The sequence below is a fragment of the Ictalurus punctatus genome, chromosome 8 (assembly GCF_001660625.3).
Source record: "Ictalurus punctatus breed USDA103 chromosome 8, Coco_2.0, whole genome shotgun sequence".
In the NCBI taxonomy this organism is placed as follows: domain Eukaryota; kingdom Metazoa; phylum Chordata; class Actinopteri; order Siluriformes; family Ictaluridae; genus Ictalurus; species Ictalurus punctatus.
The window spans coordinates 12,211,876-12,233,568 of NC_030423.2; the positions used below are offsets into that span (position 1 = coordinate 12,211,876).

The following is a 21,693-nucleotide window of genomic DNA, read 5'->3' on the forward strand; positions in this document are numbered from 1 at the left end:
TCTAAAAAGTTTCTGCTACTGTTGCTTTCATAGATTGAGTGGCTCTCACAGGAGGGTTGATGGCAGGCTTTAATTGCAAGAATATGAATAATTTAGCTCAGTATTGGCTACATGAGATGAAAAAGCCCACAGTCGATATGACCACTCCATCTGAGAAGCATAGGGGATCCCTAAGGTGAAGGCCTGGGCTATCCTGTGTTAGACACTAAGGGGTTTAAACTTGCTGGTTAAAAGTGGAATTGAACTGTAGCCTCCAGGGTTCTCCTCCAGAGTGCTTATTCAGCTCCTTCCTTGCTACTAATGACACTAATGGTATCTATGTTTCTTGGGGTTCAGTTAGTCCATTTTTAGGCCATGTTTAATTTTATTGCACCCATGGAGCCTCAGGTATACCCATCAGTGGCGCTGATGGAGAGTTTTAATTTTCTGAAAAAGGCAAAGGAGAGAAAAAATGCTTATAAGCTAATGATTATAATGAGAAACTGCACACAGTAAATGACCAACCTCATTTCTGAATTTTGTAATCAGCTCATTACCAATAGCATAACTACAATACATTATTAATTCTGGTCCAGATCCCGAGCCAGCAAATATTGATTTATTTATTTATTAATTTTTTACTTTAGAGTACTGCACGACCTTTTCTTTCTTTTTTTTTTTTTCTTTTTCTTTTTTTTTTTTAAGTTGCAAGCCTGCCATCTAGTGTAGGACAAACGCATTTAATCCACTCAGAAAATACTAGATGCTGGTGAGGATGCTGTATAAACAGTACATGACATTATTAGCATTTAGGGGCAGTGGTGGCTTGACGGTTATGGCTCTGGGTTATTGATCGGAAGGTCGGGAGTTCAAGCCCCAGTAATGCCAAGCTGCCACTGTTGGGCCCTTGAGCAAGGCCCTTAATCTTCTCTGCTCCAGGGGTGCTGTATCATGGCTGACCCCGCACTCTGACCCCAGCTTCCTGACATGCTGGGGTATGCGAAGAAAAGAATTTCACTGTGCATATGTAAATGTGATAAATAAAAGACTCATTATTTAGTAATTAGTACGTGAAGAAAACTATTACATTTGATAACTTTTTTGTTTTAATATTTGATGTATATTGCATCGATTACTAAAAGCATTTGCATGTTGGCTAACTGCCCTAAATGCACAGATTAATAGATATACTTAGATCCCCCCCCCCCCCAACAGCAAAATTAACATGTTTTCAGCAAAGATAAATTATAAGCCCCATATGTACTTGAACGTGAATAAATTTCTCTCTCTCTCTCTCTCTCTCTCTCTCACACACACACACACACACACACACACACACACAACTGCAAAACAGTGTGGGTAGAACAAACATGCTTTTGCACTTTGGAGTGCTGGCTCAGGTTACTTAGCCTCTGACCGAAGCGTGGAATAAATTTGCTCTCCGCAGTCATGGCTGTATTCTCTGTTCTTTTCATCGTTTGGGTTTTGCTACAGCAAAAGCTGAAGATCTCTGCAGGTAAGACATCCAGTAGCTCACAATGCTCAAACTAGGACAATGGAAGACATGAGTATGCGATCAAAATGCCTCTTGGCTTTCCATAAATAACAATACATGCAACAATGCTTTAAAGACTAGTAATGGAAGAATAAGTGCCTACTGTAAATATGGTTTTAGAGATCTGTGCTTAGTACTAATCACTTCAAGACTCTATCTATCCAGGGCCAGTGTTCCTGGATGAGTGGGAGGCAGATATTGTTTTGCAGAGGTACAGGCGTGCAAACACAGGTGCCTTTGAAGAGTTTTTTAAGGGGAATTTGGAAAGAGAGTGCTTCGAGGAGAGGTGCAACGTGGAGGAGGCCAGAGAAGTCTTCGAAAATGATGAGAAAACAGTGAGTAACTGAAGAACTCACAGTACTACACATATCACAGAACTCTGTACCAATCACTGTACTGTACAGCACAGGTGTGACATGACTAAACTTATGGGTTTTTTGTGGATTTTACAGATGGAGTTTTGGTCAAGTTATGATTGTAAGTTATTCCTATACTTTTTACTGCAGCTAAAAGTTGTTTATGTCTTGAATACATTAAAAAAAAAGAAGAAATTTGGATCAAAGAAATATTTTTATATTACAGACGTGAATCAGTGTAAAGCAGCACCGTGTAAAAACCAAGGCACATGTGAGTACCAAAAGAGTACGTACATATGTCACTGCCAACCAGGTTTCACTGGACACAACTGTGAAATAGGTGAGACCAAAGATCTCTCTCTCAGAAAAAAACAACATTACAAAAACAGCACAATCTCACAATGTAATTTCCCAACATGACCAATGAGTGTTTGTTTACACTGTTTAGTGACTGCCCGGCACTGTGATGTTAACAACGGAGGTTGCATGCACTTCTGTTCCACACTGGAGACTCAAGGTGCAGCGTGTTCTTGTGCTACTGGGTACAAACTAGTGGAGGAGGTCAAATGTGTGCCTGAAGGTAATCTAGTATATACAGCTTTTACAATGACTGCTGAGATTCTCTTGCGTCATCTAACATTTAAACCTTCAACACGGAGTGCAATTAAATAGCACATTTAAATAGCACATTTCATACACAATGGTAATTCAAAACGCTTTACATAAAAATGATAAAGAAAATACAAGGTCTTAAAAATATATCAGAAGAAGAAATAAAAGTAAATACAAAAATGCATGAAAATGAGCAGGAGATAATTGATAAAAAAGGGGAAATTTTACAGAGCAGAAATGATGTAGCTCAATCAGTAAAGTGCAGCATAGTGTTCAGTCAGTAAATGTGAGGCTAAATAGAGGTGTTTTCAGTCTGGTTTTAAATGTGGCCAGAGTTTGAGCACATCTTATTTCTTCTGGAAACTGGTTCCAACCACAGGTGGCATAATATTTAAACACTGTCTTACCTTGTTTTGAGTGAACCTTTGGTATTTCTAACTGACCTGATCCTAATATTATGAGAGGCCTGTGCAGTTTATATTCAGTAAACATATCTGTAATGTATTTAGGTCCTAGCCTATGTAGTGATTTATAAACTAGTAATAGTACTTTAGAAGCAATTCTGGATGTAACTGGAAGCCAGTGTAAAGACCTGAGGACTGGAGTTCTGATTTTTGGTTCGGGTGAGAATCCTGGCAGCATCATTCCGAATGAGCTGCAACTGTCTAATGGTCTTTTTGGGAAGACCGGTGAGAAGTCCATTACAGTAATCCACCCTGCTGGTAATGAATGCATGAACAAGATTCTATGTCTTGACTGGAAATGAAACACCTACTTCTCGCTATATTTTTGAGGTGATAGTAGGCTGATTTGGTTATTGCTTTTACTTGACTACTGAAACTTAGATCAGACTCCAAAATGAAACCAAGATTCCTAATTTGATTTTTTGTCTTTAGACCCCTGGAGTCAAGGTACGAGTTCAACTTGAGGCTTTCATCTTTGTTTCCAAATACAGTGACTTCTCTTTTGTCTTTGTTTAACTGAAGGAAGTTTTGGCACATCCAACTGTTAATTTCATCAAGGCACTGGCACAGGGAGTCTATAGGGTGGTAATCGTTTGGCGACGGGGCTAGGTAGATCTTGGTGTCCACTGCATAGCTATGGTATGCAATTTGGTTCCTCTTTATAATTTGGCCTAGTGGGAGCACATACAGGTTTAACAGCAGCGGTCCAAGGATTGAGCCTTGTGGGACTCCACACGTCATGGACGTCTACTCAAATTCATAGCTGCCAATGTTCACATAGAAACCCCTCCCTTCTAGATATGACCTGAACCAGCCAAGGACCGCCCCAGAGAGCCCTACCCTGTTTTCCAGTCTGTCTAGGAGTATATGTAATTGACAGTGTCAAAAGCAGCACTGAGATCCAGTAAAACCAGCACCATTATTTTGCCTGAATCAGTATTTAACTCATTAATTTTCTTTATGAGTGCCGTCTCTGTGCTGTGATGCTGCCGGAAACCAGATTGGAAATGATCCAAATAGCTATTAGAGGATAGAAATCGGTTCAGCTGATTGAAAACAAAGCAATGATCTTGCCTACGAAAGGAAGATTTGATATTGTTCTCTAGTTGTTTAAAACCATGTTATCCAGATAACCTTTCAGAAGGGGCTTAACAATTGCGGTTTGGAAAAGTGCCTGAGAGTAGTGAGGCAATTATTATGTCTAAGAGATCTTTTCCTAAACACTTAAAACATTTTTGAAAACGGATGTAAGGAGTGTGTCGAGACAGCAGTGCATCAAGACTTGGCAGAAATTTCCTCAACAGTAGATATATTGACATAGTTGTGAAGTTGTTGTGGTGGGTGCTGTCTAATTTCAGTGAAACATGAGGACAAGCTGATCACCATTCTAATGTCAATTTTTTTTTCTTGGAAAAAAGTTTCAAACTCATTGCATTTGCAGTCAGAGAGCATTTCACATGGAATCAGAGTTGGTGGGTTTGTTAATTTCTCTACTGTAGCAAAAAGACTACATGTGTTGTTGATGGTGCTGTTTATAATGCTTGAGAAGTACAGTTGCAATCAAAATTATTCAACCCTAATTGCAAATCAGGTTTATTGTCAAAATTTACAGACTTTCAGCTGTTTGCAATGAACAAATCAAGCAAAAGCGATTGAAATAGTTGAATAACCGAAAATGCAACTTATAATGATTTCTCCAGTTTCAAAATTATTCAACCCCCTGAATAGAATCCCTCACAACAGCACAAATATGCAAAACAGGTGTTGTCTCAAGCACACCTGATGCAAATAATCAAGGGTTATTAGTTGCATCAGGTGTGCTTGAGCTGGAATACATCAAATACCTGAAGTGGTAAGGGGCAGATAATTAATGAAATACCTGGACAGGGCAGAAAAAGGAACCAGATTTCTGAGAAGGCAGGTTCTGAAAAACCCTTGAGTGACTGCAAAAGACTTGCTGCAAGACTTGGTGGCAACAGGCACTGAGATTTCAGTGAGCACAGTAAGGTGCATACTAAATGCAGTTTACATGCCAGAAATCCAAGACATACACCACTACTGACCCAAAAGTACAAGAAAAGTTTGCTCAAAATCATATAAATAAGCCACAGATTTCTACTTGAAGCATTCATTGTGTTGAACCATTTCAATTGCTTTTGTTTGATTTATTGTACATTTTGACAATAAAGCTGATTTGCAGTTGGGGTTGAATAATTTTGATTGCAACTGTAAGTAAAGTTTGTAGGGTCCGATTCATTGAGGATTGTTGCACCACAGCAGTCATCTAACCAAGTTTCTTTTAGAAACATAAAATTCAGGTTGTTTGTGGTGATGAGATCATTGACTAAAAGAAGAGATGAAGGTGATGTTGATGAGAGTGAGAAAGTGTCACATGGGAGTGACTGTACATGAGGCTGAAGCATGATATCTTGACTTCCTTTGTTTTCTTCCAGGAACTCATCCTTCAGTCCTGTATCTTGGAGCCATTCTAATTCATCACAGTCCAACTGTTGAACACTCTGTGGGTGGGGCTCAGCCTGGATTGAGTTCCTAAGCAGTGGGGTGTTTTGGCTGTGCTGTCTCCTTGTGGGGTGTGTTGACCAAATGTCTGTCCAGATATTGAAGTGTGGACCTGTTGTCATCCAGACACTGCAGTGGTGTTTGTGTGCTATTCAGTTTGAGAGGATTGGCACACGTTACAGATGGATGAAGGAGGGAGAAGAGGATATCATCATTTAACACTCTTGCTCCAAAAGTGCAAGGCCTTCAGATTTAAACAGATCACTTTAACTCCAGAAAAGATCAAAGTTGTCGATGTAGTTCAGTCCTTTCGTGTTGCAGGTTTTGTGTAGCCATGTTTTTAGACCAAGCAAATGAGAAAACATTTGTTCCTCTGGCTGAGAGTGGTCCACTGATGAACGGCTGAACATTTAATCTAATCAAAGTGTTACTTGAAATCCCTCTTCAGTAGTTCTGACTGCTCTTTCAGAACAAAATTTTTCCCAACATGCATTATAACCCGATTCACAGTTTTATGCTCTAGCAGAATGTTCTGAAGTTCATTATTTACCTCAGAAACCATTGCTTAAGGAAGGCAGCAAGTGGTAGTAGTCCTGCTGCCAATGTTTCTGATAATGGAGTCCCATACTATCAGAGTGCTGGGCTCGGCTGTGGTCTCGGCCGATCGCCGTTGCCTGCTTGACCTTGAGTGCTTGCTAGATGACGTGTTAGCTGCTGGCTGCTGTAATCTATGCCTGGGCATATATGGGGTTTCTTTGTCCATATTCATTAATGGTTCAAATCTATTTTTGAAGACTAATCGGGGGTGGAAGAAAACCAGTATTGGTTTGTCAAGTCATGTCGGGAGTTGAACATGCCCTTGCTCCAATCTGCGATGCCGGTGACAACCGTCTGATATCTTGAGCATTTTGGGGTTTAGCTCCCAGTTTATACCATCAGTTTTTGCTCATACTTTCATCAGTGACTTTTGTCACCTGTTCTGCTGGGGGTATTTTAGTTCTGTTTCACATGTTTAGGAGCATTGGAATCACAGGACTCACCAACTGTAGGCTGAGGGGGTCCACGGTGATGCCCTCCTATGTGTTCTGTCGAAGGTCGCAGTGCTGCAGGTAGTTTTGTTTCAAGAACTACAATCCTCTAAAGAAGGGCTTGGCATGAGGCATTTTCTTTCTCATTTGTCTGTGTGGAGGCAGCTGTGTTGTGTCTCTTCAAAAAAATTTTATTTCTCTTTACAAGAGGCGAGTAATCTGCTTTCAGAGAAAAACCCTTTTTTGTTGTAATTTTTCAGTCTCAAAAGTCTTTGGTTTTAATGTAGCCACATTTAGTGTGAAATTAGGTTGTTTTGAGCACTTTGCTGAACAGCTTATGTGAAAATATGAAGTTAGAATGTAATAGCAAGGGAGCAAAGCACAGAAGGGTAAGCAAAAGCGTCCAAAGAGTAGTGAAGCAGGAAGTAAGACCTTAAAATATATTTAAAATATTTATTTTTTGTGTGTGTGTTTGCAGTGAAGTTCCCCTGTGGTGTAAGAAAAAAGAGCACAAGGATCTATGTGAGGTCTTTACGCTCCACTTTGACTAACAGAACAGAACCTGACAGAAGTGTATACCCAAGTGTTCTCATCACCAACCAAACCGTAAGCCACAAGAAGGGCAAAATCACACCTTCTCGTACCAAACTACCCACGTGGTTCTATAACAACACAGAGTCAGTCAACAATAGGACTCGCATCATTGGTGGAGACTCAGCATCGCCTGGAGACATTCCCTGGCAGGTACAGTGAGAGTGTGGGCAATTTTGCAACAGCTGTTACTTATGCGCCATCAAGGATGTTGGAATAAGCAGTTAAAATCCAGCATATGTTATTTTGACAATGTATAAGCATGGCTTTGCTGACTGGTGTACTGTAGGTGGCGTTGGTGCTGCGCTCCACGCAGCAGGTGTTCTGTGGAGGTTCTATTCTAAGCGAGCGGTGGGTCATAACTGCAGCACACTGTATACAAGAGAGCAAGCAGACAGCGTTCTTCATCAGAGTAGGTAAGACTCCAGTCTAACAGCAACAACAAATATGTTTAATTTAGTATTTATACAGCACGATTTACATTGCAACATTTTCAAACCTAGTCAGTTGGAAAGTAGAATTAAAAAGTACTAATAAACACACAAACACAGCAGGTAATTAATGCTACGTATTCACCTAAACCTCAGTAACTAAAAGGAACTTTTTGTCTCTTTAGTTTTTAAATAAAAGGTTTAACTAAAGAAGGGTTTTCATAGTTATAATATACAGTACACTCACTGAGCACATTATTAGGAACACTACTAATACTGGGTGGGGCCTCCCTTTGCTCTCAACAGCCTCAATTCTTCATGGCACGGATTCCACAAGCTTTTTGGAAACATTCATTTGCGATTATGGTCTATGTTGACTTGATTTCATCACACAATTCCTGAAGATTTTTTTTCAGGTGCACTTTCATGCTGCTAATCTCCCATTCTATCATATCTCAAAGGTGTTCAGATCCGGTGACTGGGAAGGCCACTGAAGAACATTAAACTCATTGTCACGTTTATGAAACCGGTTTGAGACGACTTTTGCTTTGTGACATGGTGCATTATCATTCTGGAAGTAACTAATAGAAGATGTGTAAATTGTGGCCATGAAGGGATGCACATGGTCTGTAACAATACTCAAATAGACTGTGGCATTCAAATGATGATTGATTGGTATTATCATGTCCAAAGTGTGCCAAGAAAACATTTCCCACACTGTTATACCACCTCCACCAGCCTGGACTGCTTACACAAGGCAAGTTGGGTCCATGGATATAAATGATGTTGGTGCCAAATTCTGACCCTACAATCTGTTTGCCTCAGCAGAAATAAAGATTCATCAGACCAGGCTATGTTTTTCTAGTCTTCAACTGTTCAGTTTATCGTGAGCCTGTGCCCACTGCAGCCTCAGTTTTCTGTTCTTGGCTGACAGAAGTGGAATCCTAGGTAGTCTTCTGCTTTGGTAGAGCATCTGTGTCAAGGTTTGACAAGTTACACATTCTGAGATGGTCTTTGCTCACCACAACTATAAAGAGTGGTTATCTGAGTTACGGTAGCCTTTCTGTCAGCTCGAACCAGTCTGGACATTTTCCTTTGAGCTCTCCCATTGACCAGGCATTTCTGTCCATAGAACTGACACTTATTGGATGTTTTTTCTTTATTCTACCATTCTGAGTAAGACTATTGTGCACGAAAAACCCAGGAGATTAGCAGCTATAGAAATAATCAAACCAGCCTATCGGGCACCAACAGTCATGCCACAGTCAAAATAACTGAGATCACTGAGATTTTTTCTCCATTCTGATGTGTGTGATCATCATCTGAAGCCGCTGGCCTGTATCGGCATGATTTTATTCATTGCACTGCTGCCACATGATTGGCTGATTAGATAATTGCATGAATGAGTGGTTAATCATGAAATTAGATCTAAATTAAATTTAGTTAAAATGATCCAGGTCATTTGGAAGGTGACAAATCCAACGTTGTTCTATACTAACATGCTGCATGTCCCACAGGTGAGCACAATGTCAACAAGAAAGAAGGCACAGAGCAGGACCTAGAGGTGGAGAAGGCTATAATGCACCCTCGCTATGACCCATCAACCAGCCTATACAACCATGACATTGCTCTTGTGCGCCTACGCAACTCCATCCTCTTCACTGACCATGTGCGGTCCATCTGCCTAGGGCCCAGCAGCTTAAGCGAGACCCTGCTTCAATCTGGCACACTGGCCACTATTAGTGGTTGGGGCCGGCTGCTCTTTGATGGGCGAACTGCAGAGACGCTTCAGATAGCTGAAGTGCCATACGTGGATAGAAGCGATTGTAAGGAGAGCAGCAGTGAGCGGATCACACACTACATGTTCTGTGCTGGCTATCAGGACGCATCAAAGGACGCATGTCAGGGGGACAGTGGGGGACCCCATGCCAACCAGCATCAAGGAACTTGGTTCCTTACAGGCATTGTTAGCTGGGGGGAGGAATGTGCCAAGAAGGGAAAGTATGGTGTATACACACGGGTAGGCAACTACTATAAATGGATACAGTATGTGATGGGGATCACAAAAAAGAAGCCATCGAATGATGTTGAGTTTTAATTTGAAGAGTTTTGTCTCTCGGGACTGATTATTATTATTATTATTTCAAGATACTATTGAGCACCAGTGTTGGGTAAGTTACTCAAAAAAAAAGTAATCCAGTACAGATTACTAATTACTACTTTAAAATTGTAATCGGATTACATTACTGATTACTGCCTGCATGTAAAAAATAATCAGATTACTAATTACTTTACTTTCAGAACCTATCAAACCTTCAAAAATACACTATAAAGTGAAACTCATAGTTCTTTCAGTAATTTTAGCGTGTGTCAATGTATGACATGATCAGAAAAAAGTTGGATTTATCATAAAACTTGCCTCGGGCGTTGTCACTGTTTGTAGGACTACCAGACCGATAAAATATAAAACTTTTCTGACTAGGTTAGTTTGGTGTCACTAGCCAAGGGGAGACACAGCAAATCTATAATTGTATGGGTTTAGCTGCTACAGTGCCATGCAAAGTACATTATCTTTCCTTATGCTCGGCTCATATGATGTTCACGTAAACTGGAATTCGTATAGACATTTACACACCTTGTTTTCCTGCTCAGCATCAGAGAATGTTACTGTTTCAACCCATGAAAAAAAAAAAAAAAAAAAAAAAAACTGCATATATCTATTTTTCCTCACACTGACAGTGTGAGCGAGCGTTTGGCAGAATTGAGACTGTCAGCCAATAATACAAGTATTTCCATGTATTTTCCTGTAAACCATGTCTGATTGGTCTATCCTCTGTTCACTGAAGATATAAAATTTGATACTTTTGTAACGTAATTTTATTGACATCAGTAATTGTAATCAAATTACGTCAATTTAAAATGTAATGCGTTACATTACTGCGTTATGAGAAAAAGTCATTAGAATACAGTAAAGCGATTCTTTGTAGTGCGTTATACCCAACTCTGTCGAGATGTAATTTCAAGATGTTGGTCCATGAGAGGTAATTATTGTTTGAGCATCTAGCTCAATATAGCTCTTAAGTGTTTCTTTTGATGCTTTTGTTGACTGTTTCAAAGAGACAAACACAAGTACATTTCTATGTAATGCATCTATCATCTTTAGATCTAAATGTTGAATAGACCATAGACTGAAAAGTACAGTTCATGTTATGCTTCTTAAAGGAGTTTTGTTGGAGTTGTTGACAACTTCTAAATATGAATGGTTTATTAAATTAATTGCAGTTTTAGGACTACTGCCAGCATTTGTGACAATATTTAATAAAGGGGGGGGGGGGGGGGACATAAAAAAATCATTACTCATTTTTTCCTGTGATACAGAATGATACATAGCCATCAAACAATGTCCTATATTTCCAGTACTTGATCACCAGAAAAAAAAAAATTCAAAATAGGGTAATGTTAATGTAATGTGTAAATGGGATCATTTTCATATGTCAAAAGAACAAAAATAAAATGTATATTAAGACTTGAACGGCTTAGTCCCCATTCAATTGCTTTTGACTATGACAGACAAAATACCAAAGTGTACTTAGCATTTCTTTAAAGCGAGCATAAAAATAGGACAGGATTCAAAATGCATGTCATGCAACACCCCTCTCCCTTCACTACTGGACTGGCAGAAATCACTTGATAAATTCATCTCTCAGAGCCCAAAAACCACGCAGTGCTGCAGCTTTGAACTCACGCACTTCAGAGGAAGAGAAGAAATGTGGTATGCTGAGAATATCTGACACTCTAAGCCTACTTTTTGATTATGTGTGCCTAAAAAGACTCTTGGCCCAGTTCTGAAAAACCGCTGGATCTCCCCCATCACCGATCAAGGCCTTTCAACCATTTCAGGGGCTTTTCAGAGGGGGAGAGGGAGAGAGAGAGAGAGAGAGGGAGAGAGAGAGAGAGAGAGAGAGAGAGAGAGAGAGAGAGAGAGAGAGAGAGAGAGAGAGAACTCTCCAATTAAAACTGCATTTATAGAAAATCATTTATTTAAACATATATATTACAATTGTCCATATAAAAATTAAGTGCTAAAGTTGTTACATTTACAGTGTAGTGCATACTCAAAATGAATGATTTATTTACATAGTTTAAAGCTCTTCAGGCACATTAAACTGGAAATAATAGTGTGCAATGTCCATGTGACAAAGATGTTATAGATTTTCGGGGGCTGGCACAGCATTCTGAACTGTAAAGTAAGAACGTAGTAGCAAAATAAATACATTAGCACCGTAAAGATATGTGCGCTTTGGAGTCAGTCCTGCTGCTTCACCAAACTCATTTCCACTTCAAACGCCAGCATATCAAAGACAGCCCTCCAACTGGGGGCTTGATTTGATGTGGTAAATTCATATAAGTCCACAATCAATATTTAATTATGCGCTGAACCCAGTAGGCACATTTCATGTCTGCGGTAGAACCTTCTCTAATAGTAAGCTGAGATGTATTAAATAATTTTAATTTTTTTTTTTTTTTTTTTTTTTTTTTTTGTGCGTGTGCATTTTTCATTTCAACTTGTAGCTCAATCTCAAGCCCTCATGACTTAATTAAGGATCTTCATGCATACGTTTGTTAATAATACACCGAAGGTCTTCCAAATGCTTATTCATTAGGGTTTTTTTAGGCAGAAAAAAATAATCCAAAGATTCTGTGACCTTTGTATTGTTTACAGTGCTTTTAAAATGATCTGGAGCCAGGAAAGCTACAGTAATGCTCACCGATTGCTAATGAAATGCTGCATTGTGGAATAATATGTTATTGTCCCTAAATCTCTCAAAGAATTTGAGAAGGGTATTCAGCCAAATGTACAAGAATCAGAACCTCAGATCCATGTTTGTGTAAATGGAAGGCTATATTATAGCCAGTCCATAGACACACAATTATTTGTCAACATTATATTTTAAGTCTGTTCAAAAAGAATCGGGATTAGCCACACCTTTGGTTTTCTTTGACAACCTGTCTGTGTGTGTGTGTGTGTGTGTGTGTGTGTGTGTGTGTGTGTGTGTGTGTGTGTGTGTGTGTGTGTGTGTGTGTGTCCATCAGAGACATTTAACCTCTTCTAGGTGGTTGACAAGGAAAATGAAAAAGCCATGTAGCTCTTGACTCTTGCTGAAATGCTGGTCCTTTTTTCAGTCCTTGGAAGACAGATCTTGGAAAACATTCAAAATTAGAGAATGTAGAATTAGTGGTGGGTATTATATCATAATGAAATACTGGTAAAAATCCTCAGATATACTTTAACTGGTGCCACACAGTGCTAAAGTGCCTGGCTGCAATGTCCATTTGTCAGCGCAAATCCGTCAAGCATCAAGTCCAGTCACCATGCGGGGAAACAGAGAGGCTGTGGGTCTCTCAAATCCACAAGACAACTAAACTGAAGACAAAGCACTTGTTAGGAAAAAAATTTGTATCCTCCATCATGGGCAAGTGATTTGGGTTGATTTATACTATATACTGTAGACCTTTAAATAAGAACAAGGTCGTAATTCTCTCATCAACTCCATCTGCTAAAGACTCCAATAACATGTCAAATACGGAAATATTTTGGAGACAATTTTCAACAGCAATTGCAAATACACTTTAATCCTAATTGTGGACGCAGGCACAGATGATTGTGCCGAACCATCAGCACGTTTTCCTTCATGGCCGTTGATTGTGACTGACGTCATCTCCAAATACAAACACGCCCCGTAGTATACTCACACCTCCTTCACTGATTGACAGGTTTCTGTGCAAGGCATTGGAAATGCAAATGCAAAGGGACTTGATATTCCATTTGAAGTTTGTCAAGCGCTGTACACAACCCTAAGGAAGTGAAATAACAAAGGGGTGAATGCTATTGCTATTTTGATATGACAGGATCATAACTCGTAAGACATGAGAAATGCAATTGCTAACGGACTTTGCATCTCCATTTGAAATTTGGCAGACACTGTATGTTTGTGTAAACAAAAACGCAAACAGTAATACACGATTTGCATTTTCATTATACCACGATTTATGCATCCACAATTAGGAAATGCAATTGCAAATACAGTTTGCAATTGCTTTTGAAAATTGTCTGCAAAACACTTCCATATCAAGCATGTCACAGTACCTTATGTCAAAGGCTTTTTGAATATTTTTGTTGGATGCAGCAAACAACATTTCCATAAGTTCCAAAATGTTAAAAATGTCATGATAAAAATCTCTGGCTACAGGGCCCACCCCTGTGTAGAACAGAGCGTAGCCGTTGTGTTCAAGTGTCGTGAATAAAGCTGACATATCCATGAGGCTGAACATGCCAAAAGACAGACAGCGTGGAGTCTAGAGGGAGCTGAGCTTCCATTTTTTCAGTTTTCCTGGTTCTGTAAAGGACACAGACCAACATAGAAGATATAAGACTATACACAGAATCAAAGATGAAAAGTATGAAACCATAGTATATATATATGTATGGCGGTCTGGGAAAACACGTCACTGTGACTGAAGGCCGGCAAGCAATATTTCTGCATATAAAAGTAAGTTTTTATTTAGTTCATAACCTTGACTGTGCTTTGTGAATGCAGAGATGAATTCAGATTGAACGCAGGGTTTATGTGGGATTGCATGATTTACAAACTGGATTGTGAGAGAAAATCACAATCTTCTCTTTTGTTTTATATTGCTCTAACTATGAAGATGGATTTTGTGTTCTACTAGTTACTGTGAGTTGCATTCAAACAAGTCCCATTTACTCTGAGAGTACATGCTATTTTTTTTCTATTCTGACACTGCACTACATTGGGGGTTCATCAGTAAAAATGGACAGATTTCTCAGTCCATCTACCTTCTTTAGTTCTCAAAAATTAATAACAAAAAGCAACCAAAATGACAAGGACTTGAGGTCACAGAGAATTCATAACGTCTATTTGGGGTCATTTGCCCAAAAAATGCGGAATTTTCAGTTGAATTTGGGGAAACCACTTGAAGCATTCATTGTGTTGAACTATTTCAATTGCTTTTGTTTGATTTGTTCATTGCAAACATCTGAAAATCTGTACATTTTGACAATAAACCTGATTTGCAATGGGGGTTGAATAATTTTGACTGCAACTGTATTAACATTTGCACCAAAACAACTTTATACAGGACACTACTCACCTTGCAGCTGGTTGGTGTGCCCTCTGCTGCAGCTTCCCAGAATGCCATGCAGGCCTGAAGCAGAAAGCCTGTCCTTCTGTTTCTTGCTCAGGTTCTTCCCCAACCTACAAGAGACCATGGATCAGTTTCCAAACACAAACACTTACTGATTTTATCACAGGAGAAACACCACCATAGCTCTGTTTATGACGACTGTTCATTTGTAAAACACCCAAGTGAACATTGTAATTCCATATTTGGATAAAATCTATTCATGCATACCAAATGTACACCTGTACAAACATGATAGATCAGGCTGGTTCTTCAAATCTGGCCCTCGAGGTCCACTGTCCTGCAGAGTTTACCTCCAGTCATAAACTCAGTTATTTCGGTGAAAATTTCAGGTTCGTATCTGGTGCCACACCAGAGATATTCAACCCGAAAGTGAAGGAATTTTTTTTAAATTTGCACGTTATTGCCCCCATAAAAACCCCGGGAAGTCTCAAACCTGAAATGTTCTGCATGCTACCACTATACTTACCTAAGTACCCTCTAAAAACATAAGACTGAAACTTGAACCCTTCACATTATAAACTGACAACAAACATAGAACTGTGAGCAATCTTGAGCATTACATTTGGACTTAAGTTCTAAGTAAGTTTCTAAGGAACAAGAATGTGCAAAATGTTTATATATACACACACATGTCCCTTGTAATGTGCTCTAGAGACCAGTTTTTGTTACAAGTAACTACACCCATCCTGAGGCGAGACATTGAGGTTTCTGTAAACAGCTGTATAACCAAAATTTGTTGTGTGCCATGACACAAAGATGGCTGTCACAGTTAAACCAAGTAAAAAAAAAAAAACTGGTGGTTTTGTAATGCCAGTACACAAGTAATCACTCAAAAAAAATGACGAAAATTAAAAATGGTCGAGCAACCAACTTTGCAATTATTGTTCCACTCGAGATGGAATGACCCCTATCTAAATTCATAAACACAAATGTTAACATGAAATGAAGCAGAAGTAAACAGAACATACCAATGACCGTCATCCTCCTCCTGCTCCAGCTGTATGACATCACCACACTTAATGATGAGGTCATCGGGACCGTATCTGTGAGAGCCTGCTACAGCCTTGCATTTCCTTGGGGACTGGTAGATTGTGACAGTAAGTGAATGGCAGGGAATACAGGAAAGAGTATTAAGAAAATATTTCTGGGAATAAATACACTGTGCCTTTGTTGGTCATTATGGCTGGACTCTGGAGTGTGAGATTGAACACACTCACCAAACGAACAGTGTCCTCCTCTTCAGTATCAGATATGTTAGAGAGATTAGCTCCACTCCAGTCCTCCAGATCCTCACAGATATCAACTGAGTGAGTGGCACCTGGCCAACCTGAGACACACAATCATAAATGAAGAGAGATGTTTTAAATAGAAACGAACACTGTGTCCTCTGAAACAATACATGTAACTAAGCCCAGCTGGTGTGTACGCACTGTGTCTGTTGTCTTGGTGCTGTGGAGAACGGCTACATGGGTCTGGACTGCTGTGGCCCGACTCCGTCTCCTCCGAGCTGACTGACGCTCTTTGCTTTTTGCTGTGTTAGGTGAGGAACAGGATACACTAAAGAAGCTGAATGAATACTCTCTCAAACACACGCAATTTAACCAAGGAAACTAGCCATGTTGTCCAACAGCCCAGCATAAACTGCACCAGAAGATATAAGCCTGCATTCAGATTTAGGAACAGACTGAACTTATTAGAGCACAGCCACATGCTTAGCTAAAATGAAACAAAAGTTTAAGATGTGGTTTGTCAAGATTTGTCAAGGATTTTATTCAAAGCTTATTTGTTCACCACTTACCTGTGAGTGATTATTGCACCTTTTTTTCTAACAAAAAGAAATGCTTGTATTGGCCACCATTTCAAAAAGTGAGGGATATTTCATTCAAACCCTGATAGGACATGATATGGTTAACTATCAGTGAAAGCTGATTTTGACTAGATACTAAGATCAGGCCAAACATCAGCTACTTTTTCAAGCATTGTGACTGAAATACTGCTTCTAAGCATGGTTTCAGCAGACACAACCATGGAGCCAAACCCAGTGCTGTTGGTTTTCTCATCATTTGCTTTATCATGCAGAACAGCATTATGGATGAGCATGTAGAAGGTTTCTAATGGTAAGCTATGACATGAGGGACGTGCAGCTGCAGCAGCCCTGTGTGTGTGATGAAAGAGAATCAGAGCGGCCCGCTTTACCGCGGAGCGTCAGTGGCGCTGAGAGGGGCGAGCGAGGCGTGGGCTCCGGGAGCGCAGACAAACACACGCACCCGCTGACACGGACACAAGGTCCAGATGTGGCAGGCAACCTGTAAGGACTCCACGGGAAGGCCGCATGGCCCTGCAGGAGGACAGGCAACCACACACAGTGCAGTTTCATCCTCCCCATCATCACCACCACCACCAATACACACTTTCACCTTTTATCATGAATGTATTTTATACTAACTATAAACTATCATTCATACTATCATATACACTCAATGTCCAGTTTAATAGGAACACCTCTATCCCTGCACATTCATGCAGTTGTCCAATCAGCCAATTATGTGGCAGCAGCACAATGCATAAAATCATGCAGATACAGGTCAAGAGCTTCAGTTCACATCAAACAACAGAATGGGGAACAAATGTGATCTGATTGACTTTGACCTTGACATGATTGTTGGTGCCAGACAGGTATTTCAGAAACTGCTGATATCCTGGAAGGATTGTTTTTACACACAGAAGTCTCTAGATTTTACACAATGTTAATGATTGAGAATGGTCAGACTGGTTCAAGCTGACAGGAAGTCTATAATAACTCAAATAGCCACTCTATACAACTGTGATAAGCATTAAAGCACCTCAGAACACACAACACCCTGAACCTTGTAGCTGATGGGCCACAGCAATTGTTCACATGATCGGTTGATAATTGCATGTATTAGCAGGTGTACAGGTATTCCTATTAAACTGACCAGTGAGTCTATTTATTTATTTATGTTAGTTTGACCGGTTAAATGGACATTATAATATGTTTTTTTATTGCAAGTTTATTGTCTGGATAGGGAACGGCATATTATTGTGCTTTTCCTTGTGCCATTTTAAAGATGGTTTGTAATGCTACAAGGGTTGTGAATATACTCTGTATATCTTTCATATCTACACGCTATTCCTATTCTGTTTCTACAGTATATATTCAATGTATAACTGAAGCATTAGGCAGTGTAAGAGCAGGACAGGGAGATGTTTGGAAATCAAAGGCTAAAGAAGCTGAAGAGTGGAAAAACAGGTAAACAGCTGCTAATTGTTTAAAAGGGTTGAATTTATCAAAAGCCTTACCTCTCAGAGAGGGGCGGAGACAGAGGAAACTGCTCAGCCAATGGATTGGGGTGACAAAGTTCACCTAAGCCAATCACATGGCGGGAGAATTCATGAGGAATATTTTTTTAATGTAAAAAAAATAAAAACATATAGTCTTTAATGCTAGATATTTATACTCACCTTTGAATAATTTCTGCTGGTTCGTGAGAATTTTTCTAATTGCGTTCAACCAGGCAAGTTTCACCTCCACTGTAGGGGCCTTATGATCACAAAAAGGCAAATTATAATCATGTACAAGATTTTTTTTTTTAAAGCTCATATTAACCCTTGACACAAGCTCTTCATGAAGACCTCACCTGCACCATGTATACCTCCTCTCTGCCACTGTACCAGATCTCAAACTTTTTCACATCTCCTTTCACATTCTCTGTGATGCCCACAGCACTCATCTGCAAGAGGACATGCAGAACCACTTTCAATTATCACTTCACTGCGTGCACACACACACACACACACACACACACACACACACACACACACACACACATACACACGCACACACACCAGGGGAGGCAAATGATGACCCGCAGCTAAGATCTATATTATAAATCAAAACAAAACAGATGGGACATCTTTCACAATATTTATGAAGATGTGTTTTAAGTCAACGGAAGTGAAAATAACTGGAATCCCAACAGCACTAGCTGCTACAGCTGTACTCAAATGAACCACTACATTTCTCTAAGATCACACCATTAGAACAGACACCTTGATTTCTGCTAGAAATTAAATCTACAATGCATTTTTTCAGAATACATCTAACTTCTGTTACATATATAAATACGGTACATACTGTAAGGGTCTGATTGGTGATATATTTTGGGTCTTGCTTTGCACATGTACAGGGAATAGGACAAAAAAGTAAACTGGGAGAACGCACTCACATTATATATATATTAATATATATATATATATATATATATATATATATATATATATATATATATATATATATATATATATATATATATAAAAACACACACACACACACACAGAGAGAGAGAGAGAGAGAGAGAGAGAGAGAGAGTACTCTGCAAAAGTGCTAGGCACCATTTTTTTTTTCATACAAACATTGTTATAGATTTTACTTTCTATATTATTGAGTACAAAAAACATTTTAGATTTCCAAACATTAGTTTTCCAGCACAAAATAAAATGTTACAGAAAAATGTTTGTATGTCAGTAAAAAATGCAGCATATTAAGTGGTTACACTTTTCAGATTAAAAACACAATGATTGCTGCTGGATTTTGCTGCAAATATAAGAAGCAAGTGCGACAGTTAAAATCTCCAGAAGAACCATGTCTGGTTCTGCAACATGCTCAATAAAACTTACAGCTTATTTCCTTATAAAACTGCACTAATTCTACCTGAGACTACTTTTTTTATTCTTTTGTCACACCAAATATTGACTTTGTTTCATTTTACTACTGTTTACTGCTCTTTACGGTAAAAAAAAAAAAAAAAAACTAGAAACATTTAATTTCATTATTTTGAAGGCATCTTTGCTCTAAGCATTTCTTTGCATGTGCTTTAGTGGATAATGTCAAGGGATTTCAACTTATGGCCTTCCAATCAGTGTTCCAACATGTTAACCTAATGTGCTAATGCATCTTTTCCCATCTTACTCAATAGCTGTTACAATTTTTCTCTCCAGCTGGATACTGTCATTCTGACATTTATGACATCTGTTGTTATTTTTCCCCATGTTGACTATTTTTCTATATTTGTGATTATGCTGTTCTTTTCAGCCATCACTTTGGCTTTGACCCCAGTATAATTCAGTTATTTAAAAAACATAATTGCATTACTATTGCATTTTTTTGTTCTGTTGCTGGTATGTAAATGAGCAAATAAGCTATGGGTTTGCTGGTTGTAGTTGTAGGAAATTTTGTTCTGTTACACCGGAACATTTCACTACTACATATGCTTTCACACAGACTCCTACGGTTGCACCTATATGTAAGCCTGCAATGCGTGAAAGGTCCTAGCTATGACCTACTGTATTTATCAATTATGACCAGACTGGTGAAAATCCTGTAGTTGCAATCATCCCCTGAACTGGTGCTTCTGTAAACCTCTATTGTAACCAAATAAAATCAGTGACTACAATATGTTTACTTGCACATTAATATTCCGATATTAATCGGAATTTGGCAGCATTCAAAATTAGTATCGAGACATGTAAATGACGCAATCCAATTGCCGATTCAGATTAAGAACAATATTCTGATTCCCACCCCTGGAATATGCCTTTAATCAGAAATTTATTGCATGTAAACACCTTATTCAGAGGAATTGTGTGCACTAACAGATGCTTAGTTGTATACAGGAATATTCCGATCTGTGTACGCATATAGATACGTCGTATTCGGAATATGGCTGCAACCAGAATATAGACCTTCAACGGAATTTGATGTGCATGTAAATTTAGTCAATGTCTCATTACTGATGATAATTTATTGAGGGAGTATTCTGAATTAGGATTATCTGAGACAAAATAAAGATATGAATACTATGTTTCACACAAAGACATACATATTGCCATGCAGGGCTAGGATTTTTCTGCCAGAGTGTGAGCATGTGTGTGTAAGCATGTGCATGTGTACTCTATACCTTTAGACAGTGTTTGAAGCTGTAGGATGACGTCTTATTAGCATGCTCGCCATGATCTTCCCTGCGCTTGCAGAAGAGGAGTGCGCGCTCGTATAGGAACAGGTGTCTTTGCATGGGTTTGAAGCGTGCAAGCTCCTTCATTCGTGTTGCACCCCTCTTATGACTGATCCACACACTAAAGGAGCCCTGCATCAGGACCCGGCCCAAATCACAGAGATCACCCTATCTCACACACACACACACACACCCTTGCTTTAATCCTGAACAAAGCACAATGCTGATGTGACACAGCATTAACATCATACTGGATAATGCATAACATTTTCTCTAAACTGCATACAACACACAAAAAATGCAGATACACAGTGTTCACCTCATATCCTGTGATAGCGATCTGGTGCATAGAATCATTAACTGATTTGAGCAAGTCCAGCATGGCAGTTAGTGCACCCTGCAGCTCAGAGACCCTCTCACAACCCGAGCTGTACTTCAGCAACTCCTGTACAATATACACACACTGTGCTACAGATCATATTCAAATTTCATCAGTACACTGAAGATGTGTTCGGTAATCAGTGAATGTGCTCAGTTGACTCTATTCTCTATATCCAACAGTATATATGGTCTGTGTGGAGTGGAGTGCATGGAGTGTGTGTTAATGCTTGTGCCCACCTTCAGAAGGAGTTGGTACTTGGTAAGACGCTGAACTGGTTTCAGCAGGTATGAATCCAGAGCAAGTTTGTGCTCTAGCTTCTTTTGGCACTCCTGAAACATGGGTGAACACAAAGCAACACATCTCAACACAGCCTAAATGTTTAACAGACCATTCACATCATCAACGATAGACATCTTGCTCTGGTTTTCTTTCTGTTGTCAAATTACATGTTTTTGTAAAACCACACTATAAAACAATACGCCTTAGCAGGTACAAATATCTTGAATATGGGGGGGG

The 21,693-nt window shown here is 39.3% G+C and overlaps 2 protein-coding genes across 3 annotated transcripts in view; one reads left to right on the forward strand and one right to left on the reverse strand.

Annotated features, from left to right (window-relative positions):
- Window positions 1-1,337: 1,337 nt before the first annotated feature.
- Window positions 1,338-10,874, forward strand: f9a (coagulation factor IXa). 2 transcript variants are annotated; one of them, XM_017473384.3, is made up of 8 exons: window positions 1,338-1,495; window positions 1,700-1,869; window positions 1,987-2,011; window positions 2,117-2,230; window positions 2,339-2,470; window positions 6,993-7,258; window positions 7,395-7,521; window positions 9,054-10,874. In XM_017473384.3, the coding sequence occupies exons 1-8, from the start codon at window positions 1,429-1,431 to the stop codon at window positions 9,632-9,634; spliced, it is 1,482 nt and encodes a 493-aa protein (XP_017328873.1). In that variant the 5' UTR covers window positions 1,338-1,428; the 3' UTR covers window positions 9,635-10,874. The 2 variants fall into 2 exon arrangements, with proteins under 2 accessions (XP_017328873.1, XP_047013139.1); XM_047157183.2 differs by having other exon boundaries at window positions 2,117-2,161.
- mcf2a (MCF.2 cell line derived transforming sequence a) overlaps window positions 10,201-21,693 on the reverse strand; it is a 47,294-nt gene continuing 35,801 nt past the window's right edge. Inside the window, exons 20-30 of the mRNA XM_017474172.3 lie at window positions 21,414-21,506; window positions 21,115-21,240; window positions 20,742-20,963; window positions 18,423-18,515; window positions 18,247-18,325; window positions 18,085-18,148; window positions 16,194-16,294; window positions 15,981-16,090; window positions 15,732-15,844; window positions 14,710-14,813; window positions 10,201-13,934 (exon numbers count right to left, since the gene is read on the reverse strand). Of these exons, the coding sequence (XP_017329661.1) occupies window positions 13,894-13,934; window positions 14,710-14,813; window positions 15,732-15,844; window positions 15,981-16,090; window positions 16,194-16,294; window positions 18,085-18,148; window positions 18,247-18,325; window positions 18,423-18,515; window positions 20,742-20,963; window positions 21,115-21,240; window positions 21,414-21,506 (1,146 nt within the window). The 3' untranslated portion in view covers window positions 10,201-13,893. The remainder of the gene's footprint in view (window positions 13,935-14,709; window positions 14,814-15,731; window positions 15,845-15,980; window positions 16,091-16,193; window positions 16,295-18,084; window positions 18,149-18,246; window positions 18,326-18,422; window positions 18,516-20,741; window positions 20,964-21,114; window positions 21,241-21,413; window positions 21,507-21,693) is intronic.

What these genes read in the sequence shown, in the direction of transcription:
- f9a (XM_017473384.3), top strand. Translation starts at nt 1,429, where the DNA reads ATGGCTGTATTCTCTGTTCTTTTCATCGTTTGGGTTTTGCTACAGCAA. An exon ending in TCGAAAATGATGAGAAAACA is followed by an intron (nt 1,870 to 1,986) that starts GTGAGTAACTGA and finishes TGGATTTTACAG; the next exon opens with ATGGAGTTTTGGTCAAGTTA. An exon ending in CTGGAGACATTCCCTGGCAG is followed by an intron (nt 7,259 to 7,394) that starts GTACAGTGAGAG and finishes GGTGTACTGTAG; the next exon opens with GTGGCGTTGGTGCTGCGCTC.